The 22,656-nt window shown below is 43.5% G+C and overlaps 1 protein-coding gene across 1 annotated transcript in view; it reads right to left on the bottom strand.

The window, feature by feature from the left end:
• The window catches only part of itsn1 (intersectin 1 (SH3 domain protein)), a 204,789-nt gene that overhangs the window by 6,532 nt on the left and 175,601 nt on the right, over nt 1-22,656 (bottom strand). The window contains exons 33-41 of the mRNA XM_038801596.1: nt 22,074-22,180; nt 19,845-20,028; nt 18,798-18,896; nt 17,889-18,056; nt 13,090-13,302; nt 11,315-11,436; nt 6,647-6,729; nt 6,468-6,551; nt 4,027-4,200 (exon numbers count right to left, since the gene is read on the bottom strand). Coding sequence (XP_038657524.1) covers nt 4,027-4,200; nt 6,468-6,551; nt 6,647-6,729; nt 11,315-11,436; nt 13,090-13,302; nt 17,889-18,056; nt 18,798-18,896; nt 19,845-20,028; nt 22,074-22,180 — 1,234 coding nt within the window. The remainder of the gene's footprint in view (nt 1-4,026; nt 4,201-6,467; nt 6,552-6,646; nt 6,730-11,314; nt 11,437-13,089; nt 13,303-17,888; nt 18,057-18,797; nt 18,897-19,844; nt 20,029-22,073; nt 22,181-22,656) is intronic.

The following is a 22,656-nucleotide window of genomic DNA, read 5'->3' as shown; positions in this document are numbered from 1 at the left end:
GAAAAGTAGGTCATTTGGCCCCTCGTCTCTACTCAGTTATTTGATAAAATTGAGGCTGATCTGTTCGTGTTTCAAAATCCACAGTCACAACTACCCCCCTGATAACCCTTGCCTAACAAGGATTTATCTACCTCCACCGTAAAAATATTCAATCATCCTGCCTGCACCTTCTGAAGCAGAGAGTTCCAAAGGTGCACCACCCTCAGAAAAATGTTTTTCTCATCGGTCCTAAAAGGGCGACCACTAATTTTAAGACAGTGCCCATGACCCCCCACCCCGCCCCAAAGTTCTGGGCTCACCAACGAGAGGAAGCATCCTTTCCACATCCACCTTGGCGAGACTGTTCAGGATCTTGTATACTTCAATCAAGTCCCCCTTCATGGTCACAAACTCCAGTGGAAACAAATGCAATCGGTCTAACATTTCTTTATAAAACAAAGCTCTCATTCCAGTTATCAATCCAGGAACCTCCTCTGAACTGCCTCCAATTCATTTACATTCTTCCTTAAATAAAGAGATCAAAATTACTCGCAGTATTTAAAGATGTGGTCACACCAATGCCCTGTATAACTGACACAGCCTTACTTTTATGTTCAATTCCTCTTGTAATAAAGGATATAATTCCATTACTCTTCTCAATTACTTGCTGTACCTGCATGCTAACCTTTTGTATGACTCATGCACGAGAACACAGAGATCCTACTGCATCTCGGAATTCTGCAGCCGTTCTCTGCTTATTCTTCCTGCCAAAGTTTTTACATTTCCCCCTTTCAAGTCACTCACCATCCTCATTTGGAAATATATCGCTGTTCCTTTACTGTCGGCTGGCTCAAAATCCTGGAATTCCCTTCCTAACAGCACTGTGGGTGTACTTACACCTCAGGGACTGTAGCGGTTCAAGAAGGCAGCTCACCACCACCTGAAGAGCAACTAGGCTTAGTTGATAAATGCTGGCCTAGCCAGCGGTGCACACATCCCATAAATGAATGGCAAAAAAAATCATGCCAATCAGAAAAAAGACGCATAGTTTATTTTCTGCCTGCCAACCAATCTACTGCCCATATGTTACCCCCCACATCATGAGCTTTTATTTTCTGCAATAATGGTACCTTAACAAATGCTTTCTGGAAATCCAAGTACAGTACATCTGCAGGCTCCCCTCTATCCACAGTTATTCCATGAAAGAATGCCAATAAATTGGTTAAACACGATATCTTTTACACAAATGCTGACTCTTCCTGATTAATTGAGTTTTTTTGACGTTTCCAGCTATAACCTCCTTAATGATCGATTCCAACGCCTTCCCAAGGAAAGCTAACTTATAGTTTTGAAAAGATGTGCTTTTAGGCAATTTGGACATTCTGAATTCTCGCTCGTGAACCCGTGAACAGGCGCTGTAGTGTGGCGACTAGGCGATTTTCACAGTAACTTCATTGCAGTGTTAATGTAAGCCTACTTGTGACAATAAAGATTATTAATTAGTTTCCTTTGTTCTGCCTCTCCCTTCTTGAATAGTGGGATAATATGGAACAGATGGAACCTTTCCAGAATCTCGTGAATTTGGGAAAATTAACACCAACGCATCTACTAGCTTATTAGCCAGCTCTTTTCAGACCCTAAGATGAAGTTCATCAGGACCTGGAGATTTTCCAGCTCCACAGTTCCATCAGATGGTTCAGTACCGCTTCCTTAGTTGTAATTTCACCAAGTTCCTCTACCTTCTGATTTACAACTATTACTGGAATTTATTTTTGGAACTATAGTGAAGACCGAGAAAAATTTGTTCATTTCATCAACCATTTCCTTATTATCTATTAATAATAATAATAATAATAACAACCTTTTATTGTCACTAGTATGAAGTTACTCTGAAAAGCCCCTAGTCACCACATTCCAGCGCCAGTTCGGATAAGCTGGTCTGGGAATTGAACCCGTGCTGCTGGCCTTGTTCTGCATCACAAACCAGCTGTCTAGCTCAGTGAGCTAAACCAGCCCCATTAACTCCATATTAACTCCCCATTCTCACTCTCCTGAAGACCGACACTCACTTTCCATCTCTTTTCCTGTTTACCTGCAGAAACTCTTACTTTCGTTTTTTACATTTCCAGCTAGCTTCCTCTCATACTCTATTTTCTGTCTTCATACTATGCCATTAGAATCCCTACAGTGCAGAAGGAGGCCATTGAGTCTGCACTGACCCTCTGAAAGAGTACTCCATCCAAGCTCACTCCCTGCCCCTTAACCTAACCTACATATCTTTTTCTGGACACTAAGGGGCAATTTTATCATGGCCAATCCACCTAACCTGCACATCTTTGGACCGTGAGAGGAAACCACAGCACCCGGAGGAAACCCACGCAGACATGGGAAGAATGTGCAGACTCCACACCGACAGTGACCCAAGTGGGGAATTGAAGCCTGGAGCTTCTACTATTCCTGGAGCTGTGAATCCACAGTGCTAACCACTGCACAGTTTTGTTTTTTTTCCTCAAGTTTGATGCTTTTATTAAATTCTTTAGTTAGCTGCTGATGGTGGGTCCACCCCTTAGAATTATTATTTACAGTAGGAATGTATGTCTTCGGAATATTTGGAGATATCCTCTTAAAAGTCTGCCAGTGCTCTTCTATTTATCGAGCTTCTAGCCTCGTTTCCTTATTCTCCTCTGCCATCGCAGCGTCCGTGGCCATGTCATTTCCCTTATTTAAGTTCAAAAGATGCCTTCAATGTGCCTCTAAATGTCACTTTCTGACTCAGAAGGGCCACTTTACAAGTGTTGGAAATCGGGAAAAATTGAATCCCTACTGAAGGAGGAACCCTACTGCCATTTTGAAGTCCAATGCCTGACATGGAAAAAGAACTACCTTAATCTGCCCATGCTATTGTCAGGCAAGGCTTACTTGGTAGCTCTTTCGGCTCTGAGCCAGAAGATTGTGGGATCAAGTACCATTTTGAGCACAAAAAGCTAGGCTGACGCGAGGGCTGCACTGTCAGAAGTAACATCGTTCAAATGAGACATTAAATTTGGGCCTCGCCTGTTCTCCGAGGTGGAGGTAAAAGATCCAATGTCAGTATTTCAAAGAAGGACAAGGGAATTATATCCTGGGTGCCTTTGCTAATATTCATCCCTCAATCCTTTTTCGTGGTATTGAGTCATTATCACATTGTAGCTTGAGAGCGTGCTGTGCACTACTAGGCTGCTGCATTACAACAGTGACTACACTTCCATAATACTTCATTGGCTGTAAAATGATTTAATGTCCTGCGGAGAGGAAAGGCACCATATAAATCCAAGTCTTTTTATTTTGCCTTTACATTACTTTAATATTGTGCTAAATAATTGATTAGTTCAAAAGTAGGAAAACACAAACTGGGGCGGGAGTCTGTTGTTTGCATTGATTGAGGAAAACATACATATATTAGAGAAATCAGGACCCAATCATGTCTTAGAATGGGGAATGTTGGGTAAGTCCTATGATTGGTGTATTTAGTGTGAATGAAAAAGCCAGGAGAGCTGGATTGTAATGATAGAGGAAGCAGGTACATTTCTGTCCAGGCTAATGAATATTGGTCGGGATATCATGGTCTAGCTGGAAGCTGAAAAGCCATGTTGCCAAACCCTCATGCCTGATGTTCTGCTCTTCGAGTGATCAATTCAGTAATTAAAATAGCTCACAATCGCTTTGATTCATCCACCTTGCAATATTTTTAATGATGATTTGAGGTCAGCCGGGAGATTGGGTTTGATTATTTTACACAGTTTCATGGTGTTCATAATGTGCCGGCTTTAGGATTTACATCAGTCTATTTTACGCTGTCAAATACACTGAAATTGAGCTAATAGATGCAAGGGGTTGGACTGCGCTTGTCAAGAGATAGGATAATTCAAATGGTATTTGTCATGACTGGCCATGTTTCTAAAACAGCACTACTCAGATTCATAGTAATTGAGCTGATTGGGTCCTGCTGGAGTTGGACTATTTCCAGATTTCCATGTGGATGAGTAAATGAAAAACAATCATTCTTACCATCTGGTGAGAACTGGTCCCGCTCAAATACAGTGATACACAGCACATCCTGTTCCAAGTCTTTAATGAAGAATTGACAGTTGGAATTCCATTTGGGATTCAGGGTATCCTGAATGGTTTTTGTGATGTGACACTGAGAGCCCATGGTCACTTCACAGTAAGGATTACTCTTTCCTAAAATGGAGATGATTTAAAAAATGACTCAAATCTTATTTGACCTTTAATGGAACATCTGAAACAGTCATCAACTCTCATCAGTTAATCAGAGAACTGATTATTAGACCATTCCATCCTCCTCCATTTCTCTTACCGAAAGCCTATCACATTTCTAACATTTCCCTGTTCTGGGGAAAGCTCACAACCCAAAACATTAACTTGCACAGATGCTGACTAACTTGCTGAGTATTTCTAGTCTTTTCTGGACTTTTAAAAATATGTACATGTTATTCTGTTTTCAGGCTATCTTACCAGTGAACATCTGGTGGAAATGACTCTGTTTGGAGTCTTCTGTTTAAGGTGCATAGTCAAGTCTTTGATGGCAAACTATCTAATTCCAACTTGCTCAAGAATATTTAATCTAATTCCAACTTTATGTGGATTTAGTTTTGTGCAATGAAAAGGGATTAATTAATGAGTTCATAGTTAAGGATCGTCAAGGGAAGAGTGATCATAGCATGCTAGAATTTCAAGTTGAGTTTGAGGGAAAGAAACTGGAGTCCCATGCTAGCATTCAGGAATCAAACAAAGGTAATTACATCAGCAGGAGGACAGATTTGGACAGGATAGCAAGATTAAAACATAGGGCAGTTGATGAACAGTGGCAGATGTTCAAGGAGATATTCAATTCCGCCCAAATAAAATATATTCCAGAGAGGAAAAAAGATTGCAAGAGGGGAGGATATATCCATCACTAAGCAAGGAAGTTAAAGATAACAAAGACAAAAACTAAGGCATAGCATACTGCAAACACCTGGGGCAGGCTGGAAGATTAGGAATCTTTTTAAGATCAACAAAGGGTTACAAATTTTTTAAAAAAGCAAAGGTAAATTATGAAAGAAAACTAGCCCAAAATATAAAAAAAATAGTAAAAACTTCTAGAAGTACATAAAAGGGAAGAGAGTAGCTAAAGTGAATGTTGGTCCCTTGACAGATAAGACAGGGGATTTAATAGTGGGGAAATGGTGGAGAAGCTAAATCAATATGCACAGTGTTCTGTGCACAGTTTTGGTCCCCTTATTTGAGGAGGGATATAATTGTATTAGAGGCAGTTCAGAGAACGTTCACTGGACTGATTCCAGAAATAAGGGGTTTTGTCTTATGAAGAGAGATTGAGCAGTTTTCCTATACTCTCTTGAGTTTAGAAGAATGAGACGAGACCCATTTGAGATATATAAGATGATAAAAGGTAGTGACAAAGTAGGTGTAGAATGGATACTTTGTCTTGTGGGGCAATCTCGAATGAGAGGTCAGAGTTTTAGGACAAGGGGCGGCAGATTTTAAATAGAGATGAGGAGAATGCCTTCTCGTGAATCCGTGGAATTCACTACTCCAGAGTGCGGTGGATGCCGGGACGTTGAATAAATTTACGGAGGAGATAGACAGATTTTGAATTAGCAATGGGTTGAAGGGTTTTGGAGAACGGGCAGGAAAGTGGAGTTGAGGCCGAGAGGAGATCAGCCACGATCGCATTGAATGGCGGAGCAGATTCGAGGGACTAATTGTCTACTCCTGCTCCTAGTTCATATGCTCCATGTTCTCAATAAATCTGCAAACAGTAAAAATGCAAGACACGTCATCAAGTGAATTAACATACTGGTTAAAGAAAAAATACTTTCCTCCCTCAAGACACCTTACTGACCTATGGTTCCATTACTAAATTAGCCCAGGGAACTTTATAAAATTTGAGTGTTGGCATGTTGTCACTGCCAGAGTACATCGTAGCCTAGGCGTGATCTTCACCTGAACATACATGTAGACTTCGAGCTCGGGTTGCTGAGTAGTAATCAGTTAATTTTCTCCCCAACACAGTGGTGCTGAGGCCAAATTCCGTGCACCTATCAATACTCCAGCTGAGATTAACCATCCAAACACAGGCCAGATCCTGAATCTGGACTCTTCCTGGCCTGCATGGATCACTCATTCCCTGGCTATTCCAATGGAGAATCCAATCTGTTCAAGCATGGCAGGCAAACCCGAGTGATCAATGCCACATGCCTCAAATGGGTTGGCACTTTACCCTCAGCTGCAAGTGTAAACGGAGACCACTCTCTTTCTGTTGAATTAATTTTGCCAGTTCATAGCTGTCAAACATGCATACCGATAGAACAAGGTGCAATATAAAATAGTCTTTGAGAAGCAAATCATCATTACTCTTTGGACTGATATTTTCTCTGGGGATTGATGCTGAACAAGAGATACACAGGAGACTGAGTAATTCTCACCATTCGACCGACATGCTTTCAGCTCTATGCCTTCAACTATATTCACCATGAGCCTTCCAATGCCTGTAGCCCTTTGAGAGCGAACTGCGGAGAGGTAAACATAAAGGGAACATGTATTTTTGCATGTGAACTGCTGCTAAAGAAACTCTTGCCCTGCATCTACCCACTGCTTTACTTACCCAAATAAGCCTTTTCCCGCTTCTTTTTTTCTGTTTCTATGTAGAGTTCCGAAGCAGCTTTTATTTTTTGCACCCAAGCTGTTCTGTTGAACAAAAAAGCCATGAATAGAATGGAATAAAAATAATGTCAGGGGGCTTTTCATCCTGGAAGACCACAGATAAACTGGTGAGGTGCAGTGAGGATGCTCATCTGAGGTTAGGGTCGAGGAGTGTTATTGGGTCAGAGTAGGAAAAGCTTTAAGTTGCTTTTAGGAGTGGGTACTCATGACACTATGGGTATCTGGCATGGAAAGGTTCCATTCCCCAACATTGTCACCTCATATTTTGATGAACACAGTAAACCCAAAATGTATGTTTGCTGATAAGGATGTGACACGGATTTATCAAAAAAATCTAGGGTGATGAAATAGAAAAAGCTGCAAATACATTGGAGGATACACTGAAATGGTAACATTTCTCAAGCTGCTGACTGATTTCCTTGAACAATTACAAAGCCCCAGCCTTTTCCGTGTGTATTTCGGGTTTGAAGGTTTCCTTTCTATATTGCCTGTAGAGAGTCAAGAGTTTTCTAGCACAGAAAGAGGCCCTTTGGCGCACCGTGTCTGTGCTGGACATCAAACACCTATCTATCCTAATCCTATTTTCCAGTACTTGGTCCATTGAATACCCTGTATTCAATGGCATTTTAATTGCTCATCTAAATACTTGTTGAATGTTGTGTGAGTTCCTGCCAAAGCCACCCTTTCAGGCAGAGAGTTCCAGATTCCCACCACCCTCTGGGAACAGCTTCTCCTCAAATCCCCTGCTCCTTGCTTTAAATACCATTGAATAAATCCATAAAGGTTTCATGTAAATCATTCAAAGTACATTGGATACATGTTCCCTAATCTTGGTCATTACAGGTCAGTTTGCCAGATGTCTTGTTCAACATGTTACTGTTATTCAGAGCGTCTTGCCAAAAACTCCAGTTAATCTACATTATTTTTGAGATTTATGCCCTGGACGAATTCCAGCAGCACAGGAATTAACACATCAACTTTCGGCTCACAGGTTTGATCTATTTATACCAATGCAACATCAGAATTCTCTTAATGAGTTCTAGTAAACAGAGCACTTTGTTTACCATAGGTAACCATCTCCAGCAAATTTAACCTGACTCATTTTTACGCAATCGCAAATCACTTATCACAAATATATCTCTGAATTACTAGAATATCATCATTCAATAAAGCTAAATTGACAAGAGAATTGTTTAGAAAAGTGACTGAGAGTTAAGTCTTCTCTACAGCCTTGGGATGCTGCAATAACATATTTTCATAGAATTTACAGTGCAGAAGGAGGCCACCCGACCCATCGAGTCTGCACCAGCTCTTGGAAAGAGCATCCCACTTCAGCCCATCCCTGTAACCCCACCTAACCTAAGGGCAATTTTGCATGGCCAATCCACCTAACCTGCACATCTTTGGACTGCGGGAGGAAACCGGAGCACCCGGAGGAAACCCACACACACACGGGGAGGATGTGCAGACTCCGCACAGACAGAGAACCAAGCCGGGAATCGAACCGGGGACCCTGGAGCTGTGAAGCAGCTGTGCTAACCACTGTGCTACTGTGCCGTCAACCTCGCGTGGTGGCTACGAACTGTCCAGCACTGCTACAGTCGGGGGTGGGGAGCCGTTCTGCTGGCCGGGGGGGGGGGGGGGGGGGGCTTGGACGAGGGCTGGTGGGACTGGTGAGGGGTGGTCCAGGGTAGCAAGGGGGTGTACAGGGTGGCACTACCTGGCAGGCCAGGTCCGCACGTGGCCGGCGACATGTTGTACTGCACGACCGCTGCAGGTCATCGGCGTGCCCTTTTCCGGCCACACACCCTGTAATTCTCCGGCCGTTAATGTCAGGAACGGCGGGCGTTTTACGTGGCACGACTGCTAGCCCCCCCCACTGGGCAGAGTATCGGTGTGGGGGCGCTGCCGACTTTTTCATCGTAAAACTAGACACTTCCTCCGGACATCGCCTCAAAATCAGAGTATCCAGCCTCAAGAGTTCCCAGAGAAAGTGAAACACCTCGGGAATCTTCTGCGCATACTCATTGGAGATTGCTCCCTCAATAAGTACATATTGAGATTAGGAATTGAAGACATTTGCGGCAATGAAAGGGGGCCAAATCCACTGCACTGCTGAATGAAACAGGTACCCAGCAAGTGGCAATGTGCTGCCTGTTCCCCATATGCTAATCAATTCTTAATCTTCAAATAAATTTAGAGGAAATAGGGCGGAAGGTGGGCCTGGGTGGGGTGCTCCTTTGGAGGGCTAGTGCAGACTCATTGGGCTGAATGGCCTCCTTCTGCACTGTAAGGATTACACACATTCCTTTTCAAAACCTAGTTTGCATTCTGTTCCCAGTACTATTTTCGGGAGGGCATTGGACATCCCAGCAGTTCTCTGCAAACACTAATCTGCCCTTTTGTTTCTTGCTGGTTTATGCCCTCTCTAGTTATTGACCTATTAGATCTTTCCTCATTTACCTCATCAAAACACCTCATACCTTTAACCACCTCCAGATTGCACTCAGCCTCCCCAGATTGCTCCGGGAGATAAACAGCAGTGTATGAATTGGGTTTTATGGACATGGCTTTCACTTGGCCTGTAACTTAAGAAAATCAGAGTGCAAAGCCCCCTGTCGTTCATTGATATGAAATCATCCTCTTTAGATGTAGCCCAGTGGGACCAACAGAGAAACAACTGGAACAGTTCCAGAGAAGCGAAATATAAGGAAAGGATATAGTGCCCATTTCCCCTTTATGGTGCACCCATTTTTCATAGAAAGATCAACTCTACAAGATGTTTCAGCTGACTAAATTAGTAGAACTTGAAGATATGACCTGTACCTAAAGAGGGGTAAATTGAAAACCGTGCAAACAGTGATTCAGTGAGTGGTTGGTCTATGGAAGAGGCTCCCTAAAGTGATGGTGGAAGGGGCTCAAACCTATTTATAGATTCATTCATGTTTAAATGGGATATATTTTGTTAAGAAACTAACGTTTTGTGACAGGAATGAGGCACAACCTGTACAAAGTGGTAGCACAGTGGTTATCACCGTGGCTTCACAGCGCCAGGGTCCCAGGTTCGATTCCCGGCTCGATCACTGTCTGTGCGGAGTCTGCACGCTCTCCCCCGTGTCTGCACGGGTTTCCTCCGGGTACTCCGCTTTCCTTCCACATGTCTCGAAAAACGTGCTTTTAGGTAAATTGGACATTCTGAATTCTCCCTCAGTGTACCCGAGCAGGCGCCGGAATGTGGCAACTGGGTGATTTTCACAATAACTTAATTGCAGTTTTAATGTAAGCTTACTTGTGACAATAAATATTACTATTATTACAAGTGTGCTTCGCATCCAAGATTCCCAAATGGATGGGGATTTTCTTGGGTAATTTCTGGGTCTGTTGTAGACTAATTATTAGACATTGATCACCAGAGGTGGGGAGAGAGGCCGCCGTGTTGGCCTTTGCCTCCCTGATAGCCCGGAGGCAGATATTGCTCGGGTGGGGGGGACTCGGAGCCGCCTGGGGCGGGGGTGTGGGTGAGTGATTTGGTGGAGTTTCTGCACCTTGAGAAAATAAAGTTCACCATCAGGGGTTCAGACGAGGGTTCTTCTCGAGGTGGAGGCTGTTCATCGGCTTGTTTGGGGGGGGGGGGGGGGGTTATTTTTTTTTGTTTGTGGTTTGTTTCGATAAGAGAAAGGAGGGGGTATGGGCTGGAGGGAGGCAAGGGGGTGGGGGGCGCTTCTGGATAGGGTTATGGCAAGTTGCGCGTTGATATTGTTTCTCTTCGGTTTGTATATATATATTTATGAAAATGCCTTTGATAAAAATATTTTTCAAAAAGAGATTGATCACCCAGCTTGGGTAACAACTCTATTGTCAATTGTAACATCTGACTTCCTGGCAGGCGCAGCACAAAGCACTATAGAGGTACAAGTAGTTCACACGTGGGAGGAGAGAAAAAGATCGGCGGAGATCATGGGTGATGGCGCAGTGGATATTTATAGTCAGATATGAACTACAAGGAAGGAGTAGTCTTGTTGAGTTGAATTGACTTTTTTCATTACAAGATTTCTTTCGGCCTTAAGCTATCTCTGAACTTCCATTTGTAAGACCTTTTAATCCAATTGTTTCACGCACTTGTATATCACCACAGCATTAAAACAAAATGTCAGTACATTGTGATCATTTGCCATTCTGTTGACCAAACGACCCTCATGTCATTGGAAAATTGCAATCAGCAGTCTCCTACTGAATTGTGCAAGATGTAGCATTTCAACTAAGAATTAAGATTGTCTAAACATGTGAGGGAATGAGGAGAGGCGGGAGGAACTAATACACTGATTTATAATCACCAGTAGGTTTGCTGCAATGTAAAATACTCTGGGCTGGCATTGAAAAAACTGAAAGAAAATCACCTGACATGCCACTTCCTAAAAATGAACTCTGATTTAGTTTGTCAGTGAAAATTAGATGTAGTGACAGACGAAATCTGCTCTTGGCTGTTTATAGTAAGGTTTAAGTGCGTTTTGTATATGCACGCTTCCAATTTTGCTCTATCTTGTCAAAGTGGAAATTTCCCCTGTCCCCATGTTAGGAAGCAGCAAAGCTGGGGTTAGTTCCCGCTTACCTCTCATTGATGCTCTCAGCACGGAGTGTGTATACCCTGTCGATATGGGAGATGTGGAAAATAGGCTCATCACCAGAAGGGTCAGTCGGCAATTTCACCAATACCTCATTTAGAAAGATAGGCTGCAGAAATGCAAAGGGTGTAAACAGGCATTACATAAAGCCACTTGGCAGCAGTACTGATCTTACATGGGTTAATAATCGACAATAAAATTCTGCCACATCACGTAACTCAGTGGAGTCTCTAAAACTCCAGTAATCTACAGTTGTAATGGGTTACGTAACTGGTCGTGAGGCAACGGGCACGAGTACAAGTGGTTATGTGAGCAACAGCCAACGGCCCCTTTAACAATCTCTGGTTAGGCTGTTCAACACCAGGTAGAAAAGGGTTTGCATATTTGAGCTGCCTCCCGCCTGTCCACAGTTACATGTGGCAACTCAGGTGCTTGGTCACAATTTTCAGTTGCTGCCTCCATGACTTTTGACAAATTGGCAGTTGGCAAAAGAAAATAGTCATCAATTAAGCTTCATAACACCACATCTTTTAGTGGCTCTCTCAAATCATTTCCACCCCCCTTCCTTTTCTCCAAGGACTTATTAAGGGAATCAGGTTATGGCAGAAAGTGGAACTGAGGATTATCATATCACATCAGTCATGATCTCATTGAATAGCAGAGCAGACTTGATGGGCTAAATGGCCTACTTTTGCTCCTACGTCTTATGGTCCTGTGGATGTATGTGTGTTAAACGTTTACCTCACGATCTCTAAATCAGAAATCTGCTCATTATTTTATTTCTAGGACTGAGTCTCTGTATATTGGGGCTAACGTTGAACCATAGAAAACAGGAGCAGGAATAAGCCATTCGGCCTTTTGAGCCTGTTCCACCATTCAACATGATTTTGGCCGATCCTCTATCTCAACACCATACTCCAGCCGCTCTCGCAATATCCCCCGACATCTTTCAACCTTAAATCGGTATATTCTCACATCACATTTAGGGTGGCACGGTGGCACAGTGGTTAGCACTGTTGCCTCACAGCGCCAGGGTCCCAGGTTCAATTCTGGCCTCGGGTGACTGTGTGGAGTTTGCACTTTCTCTCCGTGTCTGCGTGGGTTTCCTCCGGGTGCTCCTGTTTCCTCCCACAGTCCAAAGCTGTGCAGGTCGGGTGGATTGGCCATGCTAAATTGCCCCTTAATATCCGAAAGGTTAGGTGGGGTTATTGGGACAGGGTTGGGGCATGGGCCTAGGTAGGGTGCTCTTTCCAAGGGTTGGTGCAGACTCGATGGGCTGAAAGGCCTCCTTCTGAACTGTAGGGATTCTCTGATTCTATGATTTAGAAGCAGCTCTGCTTTGCTGCACAGCCTCCACCTCGACCTAAAGGACGTCCCCATCCTCCCAGCTTATTGAAATGTATTTGTCAGAATCTTTTTGTTGTTGCTGTAAATAATGGTGAAGCTCAAAAGATTTGGGAGCACAATGCTGTTCCCTCCAACGCACTCACTTCGTATTGGGGCTTGCTAGAAAACAAGGTCATGGTGATCTCCTCACTAGCCATGGATGTTGAGAGCTGCAGACACCCACAACAGCCATTGATGGGATTATATAGCCGAGCGCAAACCAGGGGTCAACCCTAGGATCGATCCTGTTGGTCTGTGTTGCTCAGTGAAACATTTTAGGGCACTCCTCTATGAGTCAAGACTGCAGGTTAGATTTTATTTTATGATCATCTGTGAGAAAGGTTGGAGCTTGGTTGAGATGTTAAACTTTACTTACCGTCTTGTACATTTTGTATTGTAGGTTTGACTTGGGGCTGAAGACCTTGTCGGTTCCTGAAGAACCTAGTGGTTTAATGATCTGAGTCAGTAGCAGGAAGTCATTGAAGAGAAAGCCATAAAGCTCCTTGTTACTCTTGGCTTTGTAAAGTTTACCACTGTGTAGGAACTTTCGAGGACCCAGGCAATTTGTGACAGAATTAAAAACAAGTTGCTGAAACAAAAAAGGAAATAATCGCAATTATCTTTAAAAAGTACATTATAAACGTATCAAGACACTGAACAATATAAACTTAGGAATAGAGACCACTTGCTGAAATCTAGACTGTAGTGCATTCCAAGCTTAAAGGCCTTAATCACTGACATACAATAAGATAGCACAAATCTGAAATTCCGTACACAGTTATTAGTTTAGGAACAGGGGAGAGGCTATTCAGAGTCCAGGTGTCATTCCGAAAATCCTACTCTGCACTCCTTCCTCAGGTGTGGAGCCCGGAACGGAACACACTACTCCAGGTGTGATCTAACGGACGTTTTACAGTTGCAGTATAACTTCTATTCTAAGCCCCTGGATACAAGGACCAGAATTCATTAGGCTTTTTGAGTTTTTCTTGGTATCAGTCCAAGTCTTTTTATGTTCTGTCTACTTGCACCTCCAAGTCTCTTTGGAGCTCCATTGCTTCTAGCTTTTCACCATTTAGAAGATATTCTGATCTTTCCTTTTTAGGTTCAAAGCAGATTACCCCATATTTGCCGACATTGAAGTTTGCTGAGTCGGCTGGACAACTGGTTTGTGATGCAGAGCAAGGCTGGGGTTGTCCACGAAGGCCTCGCCTTCTCAACCCTGCCCCTCGTCCGAGATGTGGCGATCCTCGGGTTAAATCACCACCAGTCACCTCTCCCCTTCAAAAGGGGAAAGAAGCCTATGGTCATCTGGGACTACTTCACACTGAAGTTCATTTCAAATGGTTTTGGGGCATTCAATTGTGACTTTATTTTCTCTACACTGTTCACAATGTTGCCTCTCTTTGTGTCATCGGTAAACTTGGATACGTCGTTTTCGATCCCATCAACTATGTTGTTAATAGAATCAATAGTTGGGACTCTGATACTGGTCATTGTGGGATGATACCGGCTTCGTGCTGCCACTCAGGAGTAACTGGCCATCATCCTGACTGTCTTCAGCTGCTCAGTCAACTTCTAACCAGGTCAAATAAACTGTCTCCAAATCCTACAGCTTCAACTTTAACAACAGTCTCTTTTGAAGTACTGTACCAAATTGCCTTCCGAAAGTTCATGTAACACCTCCAAACACTTGCTCTTTACTACTTCCCTCACATCTTCAAACAAAATATTCAATCAGGTTTGTCAGGTATGGTCGACCATTTCCAATTTTAATTCGTGAAATATGACGTTTGCTCTGATCGAGAGATTTTAACATTATATATAATATTGCTCCCGTGAGCGAGTGGATCATCAAGGTTCAATCATTTAAGAGATAAGACACACTTTGGCTCCTTTGGGGGAGGTGGGACCAGTACAAGGGGAGGTGGGACCAGTACAAACCGGACGGTCTGCACTTGGGCAGGACTGGAACCGATGTCCTGGGGGGGTGTTTTCTAGAGCTGTTGGGGAGGGTTTAAACTAATGTGGCAGGGGGATGGGAACCAATGCTGGAAGTTGGAAGGTAGTAAAACAGGGACAGAAACAAAAGGAAGTAAGGGGAAAAGTGCAAGGCAGAGAAGACATAGTCAGAAATCCATAAGGGCGACAGTACAAGGTACAATGACTGAGGGGAGCACAGTGAATAGGCCCAGTAATAACAAAAGGAATAAAACTGGAGATGTTAAGATTCGAAACAGAGGTAAAAAAACCAACATAAGTGTACTTTACCTGAATGCTCGTAGTATTCGGAATAAAGTAAATGAGTTGGTGGCACAAATCATCGTAAATGACTATGATTTAGTGGCCATTACTGAAACATGGTTAAAGGATGGTCACGACTGGGAGTTAAATATCCGAGGGTATCAAACTATTCGGAAGGACAGAGTGGATGGTAAGGGAGGTGGTGTTGCTCTGTTATTTAAGGATGACATCCGGGCAATAGTAAGGGATGACATCGGTGCTATGGAGGATAAGGTTGAATCCATTTGGGTGGAAATCAGGAATAGTAAGGCGAAAAAGTCACTGATAGGAGTAGTCTATCGGCCACCAAATAGTAACGAGATGGTGGGGCAGGCAATAAACAAAGAAATAACTGATGCATGTAGAAATGGTACAGCAGTTATCATGGGGGATTTTAATCTACATGTCGATTGGTTTAACCAGGTCGGTCAAGGCAACCGTGAGGAGGAGTTTATAGAATGTATCCGCGATAGTTTCCTAGAACAGTATGTAATGGAACCTACGAGGGAACAAGCGGTCCTAGATCTTGTCCTGTGTAATGAGACAGGATTGATTCATGATCTCAAGGTTAGGGATCCTCTCGGAAGGAGCGATCACAATATGGTGGAATTTAAAATACAGATGGAGGGTGAGAAAGTAAAATCAAATACTAGTGTTTTGTGTTTAAACAAAGGAGATTACAAGGGGATGAGAGAAGAACTAGCTAAGGTAGACTGGGAGCTAAGACTTTATGGTGGAACAGTTGAGGAACAGTGGAGAACCTTCCAAGCGATTTTTCACAGTGCTCAGCAAAGGTTTATACCAACAAAAAGGAAGGACGGAAGAAAGAGGGAAAATCGACCGTGGATATCTAAGGAAATAAGGGAGAGTATCAAATTGAAGGAAAAAGCATATAAAGTGGCAAAGATTGCTGGGAGATTAGAGGACTGGGAAATCTTTAGGGGGCAACAGAAAGCTACTAAAAAAGCTATAAAGAAGAGTAAGATAGAGTATGAGAGTAAACTTGCTCAGAATATAAAAACAGACAGTAAAAGTTTTTACAAATATATAGGACAAAAAAGAGTGGCTAAGGTAAATATTGGTCCTTTAGAGGATGAGAAGGGAGTTTTAATAATGGGAAATGAGGAAATGGCTGAGGAACTGAACAGGTTTTTTGGGTCGGTCTTCACAGTGGAAGACACAAATAACATGCCAGCGACTGATAGAAATGAGGTTATGACAGGTGAGGACCTTGAGAGGATTGTTATCACTAAGGAGGGAGTGATGGGCAAGCTAATGGGGCTAAAGGTAGACAAGTCTCCTGGCCCTGATGGAATGCATCCCAGAGTGCTAAAAGAGATGGCTAGGGAAATTGCAGATGCACTAGTGATAATTTACCGAAATTCACTAGACTCTGGGGTGGTCCCGGTGGATTGGAAATTAGCAAACGTGACGCCACTGTTTAAAAAAGGAGGTAGGCAGAAAGCAGGAAATTATAGGCCAGTGAGTTTAACTTCGGTAATAGGGAAGATGCTGGAATCTATCATCAAGGAAGAAATTGCGAGGCATCTGGATAGAAATTGTCCCATTGGGCAGACGCAGCATGGGTTCGTTAAAGGCAGGTCATGCCTAACTAATTTAGTGGAATTTTTTGAGGACATTACCAGTGCAGTAGATAACGGGGAGCCGATGGATGTGGTATATCTGGATTTCCAGAAAGCCTTTGACAAGGTGCCACACAAAAGGTTGCTGCATAAGATAAAGATGCATGGCATTAAGGGTAAAGTAGTAGCATGGATAGAGGATTGGTTAATTAATAGAAAGCAAAGAGTTGGGATAAATGGGTGTTTCTCTGGTTGGCAATCAGTAGCTAGTGGTGTCCCTCAGGGATCTGTGTTGGGCCCACAATTGTTCACAATTTACATTGATGATTTGGAGTTGGGGACCAAGGGCAATGTGTCCAAGTTTGCAGATGACACTAAGATGAGTGGTAAAGCGAAAAGTGCAGAGGATACTGGAAGTCTGCAGAGGGATTTGGATAGGTTAAGTGAATGGGCTCGGGTCTGGCAGATGGAATACAATGTTGACAAATGTGAGGTTATCCATTTTGGTAGGAATAACAGCAAACGGGATTATTATTTAAACGATAAAATATTAAAGCATGCCGCTGTTCAGAGAGACTTGGGTGTGCTAGTGCATGAGTCACAGAAGGTTGGTTTACAAGTGCAACAGGTGATTAAGAAGGCAAATTGAATTTTGTCCTTCATTGCTAGAGGGATGGAGTTTAAGACTAGGGAGGTTATGTTGCAATTGTATAAGGTGTTAGTGCGGCCACACCTGGAGTATTGTGTTCAGTTTTGGTCTCCTTACTTGAGAAAGGACGTACTGGCGCTGGAGGGTGTGCAGAGGAGATTCACTAGGTTAATCCCAGAGCTGAAGGGGTTGGATTATGAGGAGAGGTTGAGTAGACTGGGACTGTACTCGTTGGAATTTAGAAGGATGAGGGGGGATCTTTTCGAAACATTTAAAATTATGAAGGGAATAGATAGGATAGATGCGGGCAGGTTGTTTCCACTGGCGGGTGACAGCAGAACTAGGGGGCATAGCCTCAAAATAAGGGGAAGTAGATTTAGGACTGAGTTTAGGAGGAACTTCTTCACCCAAAGGGTTGTGAATCTATGGAATTCCTTGCCCAGTGAAGCAGTTGAGGCTCCTTCATTACATGTTTTTAAGGTAAAGATAGATAGTTTTTTGAAGAATAAAGGGATTAAGGGTTATGGTGTTCGGGCCGGAAAGTGGAGCTGAGTCCACAAAAGATCAGCCATGATCTAATTGAATGGCGGAGCAGGCTCGAGGGGCCAGATGGCCTACTCCTGCTCCTAGTTCTTATGTTCTTATGTTCTTTCATTCTCTTACCTCGGATAAACCTTCACATTGCACGTGTGTCTGGATCCACTCCAGCCTGTCAGAATTTTCCTTTTCTCGCACACCCTCATTCACCTGAGAGCACAGTTCCTCAGCTTTTTCAAGAGCCTGTTTCAAGTGGCTGAAATCGGGATGATTTTCTGGGGTGTTTTCCAAAATCTAGGGCGTTAATTTAGAGGAAAGGTTATTTTAAATTGAAGAGAGCCAAAGCTCAAAGTTTCCCTTTCAGTATCCCAGGTCAAGAAAATAAACGTTGCCATTTGTTTCAAAGAGCTTACAGACTGCAATGTTGAAACAATGATTGATCACACGGTCCCTAGAGTTTCCGAGCCCTGGCTGCTAAATAGCACATTAAAACAAAAGCGTTTCTGGCCTCAGGAACGCTAGTTTAGAATTTTAAAGAGTCACAGTGTGGACTGGCCATGATAAATTGCCTTTAGTGTCCAAAAGGTTAGCTGCGGTTACTGGGTTACGGGATAGGGTGACAGCGTGGGCCTTAGTAGGGTGCTCTTTCCGAGTGCCGGTGCAGACTCGATGGGCTGAATTGCCTCCTTCTGCACTGTAAATTCTATGTTAAGAGATCACAGAACATTCCGAGGGAACTGGGCAACAAGAGGAACATGTCACACAGATATATATGCTGAGCTGTCCCTAAAAATGTTACATTATTGGCTCAGCGAATATAGATTCTCCAACCCACCTTTGTCCCAGCAGCTGTTCCAAGTAATAAAGGTTTATTTCAATGCAAAAATCAGGAAACAAAAGTGAGTGTTTTATTTAACTGGCGGCACTCTAAAGGTTGGATTACAAAATACCAAAATGCTGTCCATGTTGTGACAAATGGCAAACAGTTTTGAAATTGGTTCAAGGAGGAGAAGTTACACAGAAACATGTACTCACATTTTTTATTATTAATGGGTAGCGCGTTACCCTTTGCATTGGTTTCAGTAGGAAACTAGATAGTGGCATTCCTTTACATTGCGGGTCCATTGCTAGTCTCTGTCATTGTACAAATAAGACAGGCGTCAGCAATAACATCACCGGATTTGGAAAATCACATTTTATATATTGTACAGAGAGCATCTTCACATCCTGAGGACTTCCCAAATTGCTTTACAATTACCGAAGGAAGCCTTTTCCTCCATAACAGAGACTATATTTTAAAAATTAGCTGATTGGCTCTGAAGTACTTTGGGATGTCGTGAGGTTGAAAGGCGCTGATTAAATACAAATTCTTTCCTCAGTGTAGTCACTATCATGAATGTAAATGTAGCAGACAACGTTTCTATTGCCAGAACGAAACAGGACAGGACCTTGGCCAGGACATTAGGAGAACGCTGCAATCTTCTTTGAATAATAGGATCTCTAGCATTTACCAGGGCTGGAAGGAAATAGGGTTCCATCAGGAAGGCTGTACTTCTGACAATGCAGCAATTACTCAGAGCTGCAATAAAGCGATAGCCTAAATTATGTGTTCAGGTCTGTTGACCACATTGGAGATTGAATCCACAGCCTTCTGGTGCAGAGGCTGCTGCAGACTCTTCAGAAGCATGACTTTGCATTACAGAATTACCACTTGACTGAAAACAAGGGTTTCATACAATCCTAGAATCCCTACTGAAGATGGCCATTCGGTCCATCGGGTTTGCGCTGTCCCTCCGAAGAGTATTCTACCCCGGCCTACTCCCCGGCCCTATCCCCGTAATCCCACCCAACCTGCACATCCCTGGACACTACGGGACCACTTAGCATAGTCAAACCACCTAATCTGACTGTGGGAGGAAACCGGAGCACCCAGAGGAAATCCACGCAAACTCCACAAAGTCACCCGAGGCCGGAATTGAACCCGGGTCCCTGGGGCAGTGAGGCAGCAGTGCTAACCACTGTGCCACCGTGCCGTCCCTTCACTGCTATTGCTCTGTGGAATTGTAATGCAATGGCCCTTACTTTTACAAATTCCTTAAACTCTGGAACCTCATCGGTCTTTTGCTGGATAAGAGCTGCTCCATTAAGCTGACAGCTACAGAATCGGATATAAGGCTGCATGTGTGGCAGTTGTGCTGTTAATATGTCACCGATCATTTTTACTGGCATCCTCTCTCCTGACATCTTCTTTCTTACCCGCAGTGCCCTATGGTGAAGCAAAAACAGACACACATTCAAACAGATGACAAGTATGCAGACAGATACAACAATCACAATTTCATTCAAAGTTATCCTTTAAACAGCTAGAAATGCATTCTAATTGTATTTACCATTTTCTGGACAAAGGGTGATCAGTTTAGTAAGAATCAACTTTATCATGATCAACGTTTCTCTACTGTGGGAACTTATTGACGCCAATTACCTGACAACACACGATCGATTACCTCACTATCCAGCTTTCCAATTTCAAAGGTCCCATAGCCTGAATTCTGGCCCAATATTAAGTGTACAAAATAATTATTGGTGATTATTCTCAATGAACACAGATATCAAATATACTGCTGAACCGATAGTTTGTGTGTCTTCTAATCATCATTAAAGTCCCAGAGGGTCGCGGTCATCGAAGAGGGCCGAGGGGAGGTCGCGGTCATCGAAGAGGGCCGAGTGAGGTCGCGGTCATCGAAGAGGGCCGAGGGGAGGCCCAGGTCACCGAAGAGGCCGAGGAAAGGCCCTGGTCATTGAAAAGGGTCGAGGAAAGGCCCCGGTCATCGAAAAGGGCTAAGGAAAGGCCTCGGTCATTGAAAAGGGCAGAGGAAAGGCCCCGGTCACTGAAGAGGGCCGAGGAAAGGCCCCGGTCATTGAAGAGGGCCGAGGTGACGTCCCAGTCACATAAGAGGGCCGAAGGGAAGCCCTGGTCATCGCAGAGGGTTGGGGGGAGGCCCTGGTCATCGAAGTGGGCTGAAGGGTGGTCCCGGTCACTGAAGAGGGCCGAGGGGAGGTCCCTGTTGTCTAAGCGGGCCGAGGGGAGGCCCCGGTCACTAAAGAGGGCCGAGGGGAGGCCCCAGTCACCGAACAGGCCGACATGCAGCTCTGGGAATCCTAAATAGTTGGACAGACCCAGGAAAGAGGGAGTTCAGAAAAACCCAGGGATAGAATTAGCTCAGTAGTTATCCAGTAAAGTGCTGAAATTACACCAATACTGACAGGCTGAAGTGCAGAGTTGCGAGTCCAGGGAAAAAGAATCTTGCAAGGTAAGATTGAAACCCTGCAAGGTGGACTGTAGCTGAAACTATCGGAGTGGGAATGACATTTGGAGAGAATTCCAAGGGGAGATCTTTGAGCCTGAAACCAGGAATCCTTTTGGACATTCACATTTTTTTTTGTTTGTTCAAAAACTGTGCTGCCTCAACCACAGTCTACTTTAAACAAATCATTATTGGTCCACGACTGGATCTCCCCCAGTATCCTGGAATTTGGTCAAGGATCATAATACAGCGCAAGACTATAGGTGAAACAGATGAACTGCTGAGCATATAAACTTGAAGCTGTGTTCGAACTTTGAAATGTACTCCAGGCTGTTATCCTAATTCTAAAAGATGATTTATAAACCACCGAGCTCTCAGGATACAACTGTGTGAATCTAATTGGAATACTGACTGCGCTGTGATTTGAGCTGGTCGGACACCTTTTATACAGTTGCACAAGACAAAGAATTAACGTGCCCCAGAGAGCAAATCACCTGTTTAACATTATTTTACCTTGCAAAGGCAGGCTACACCACAAGCAAAATGAAAATCTGAACAATTAGCTCAAAATGTGCATCGCAACAAAACGTTTTCCGTTTCAATGATTAGTCCATTAACCAGGCTTAATCCAGTGTCAACCATCACTCCATGCTTACCAGGTCAAAGATCGGAAATGAATCAGCCTCCAGCTTTCTTTGACCTGCTACGAAGGACCAAGACATCATTATGATGTGCACTGAAGACAGATTTCAAATTCACAAGGTTTGGAATCAAGCCTGTGAACCACCACTTCTTGGAAAAGCGCCACATTTCTGTGGACGCACCGGTCAGATCTGAGGCTCCTATGGCTTGATATGGAATCACAAACTTCATTTTCATTCCAAACTTAGAGTTGTGGCATGTTCTTTTCAACAAAGAGATGGTCCCATTCTGCGTACCCATACGGCAGTGGGAAAGGGAGTAGCTTATCACGTTAGGTCATTACTGTACCAGGGCATGTACCTACTTCAACAATTTGATATTGCACATGATGAGCTCCTTCCAGTTTACAAAAATCATGGCGACTTCTTTCTCTGTCAGCAGATCAGACTCCAATAATGGTTTTTGAAAGACCTGAAGAACAAGACAGATCATCAGCAACAACAGAACAGTACTTAAAAGCAAGGAAAACGTTCCGGCTGAAAAAATAACAAATAATTAACAAAATCATTCAACAATCTCAGTTTACCCCTGCTGTGTTTTCTTCATTCATTCATGAGATATTGGCGTCACTGGCTGGACCAGCAGTTATTGCCCATCCCTAATTTCCCCACCCTCGAACTGAGTGCTCAACCGTTTCAGAGGGCATTTAACAGTCAACCACATTGCTGTGGATCTGGAGTCACATGTAGGCCAGACCAGGTAAGGACGGCAGATTTATTTCCCTGAAGGACATTAGTGAACTAGATGGGTTTTTACAACAATCAATGGTTTCATGGTCATCATTAGACTTTTAATTCCAGATTTTTATGCAATTCCAATTTCACCAGCTGCCGTGGTGGGATTTGGACTTGGGAACAAGTAGGGCAAGATCAAAGTTTGCAGATGAT

This window comes from Scyliorhinus canicula, chromosome 7 (assembly GCF_902713615.1).
Source record: "Scyliorhinus canicula chromosome 7, sScyCan1.1, whole genome shotgun sequence".
Taxonomy (NCBI): domain Eukaryota; kingdom Metazoa; phylum Chordata; class Chondrichthyes; order Carcharhiniformes; family Scyliorhinidae; genus Scyliorhinus; species Scyliorhinus canicula.
The sequence above is the reverse complement of the archived record's forward strand: the minus strand, read 5'-3'. Positions and strand labels throughout refer to the sequence as shown.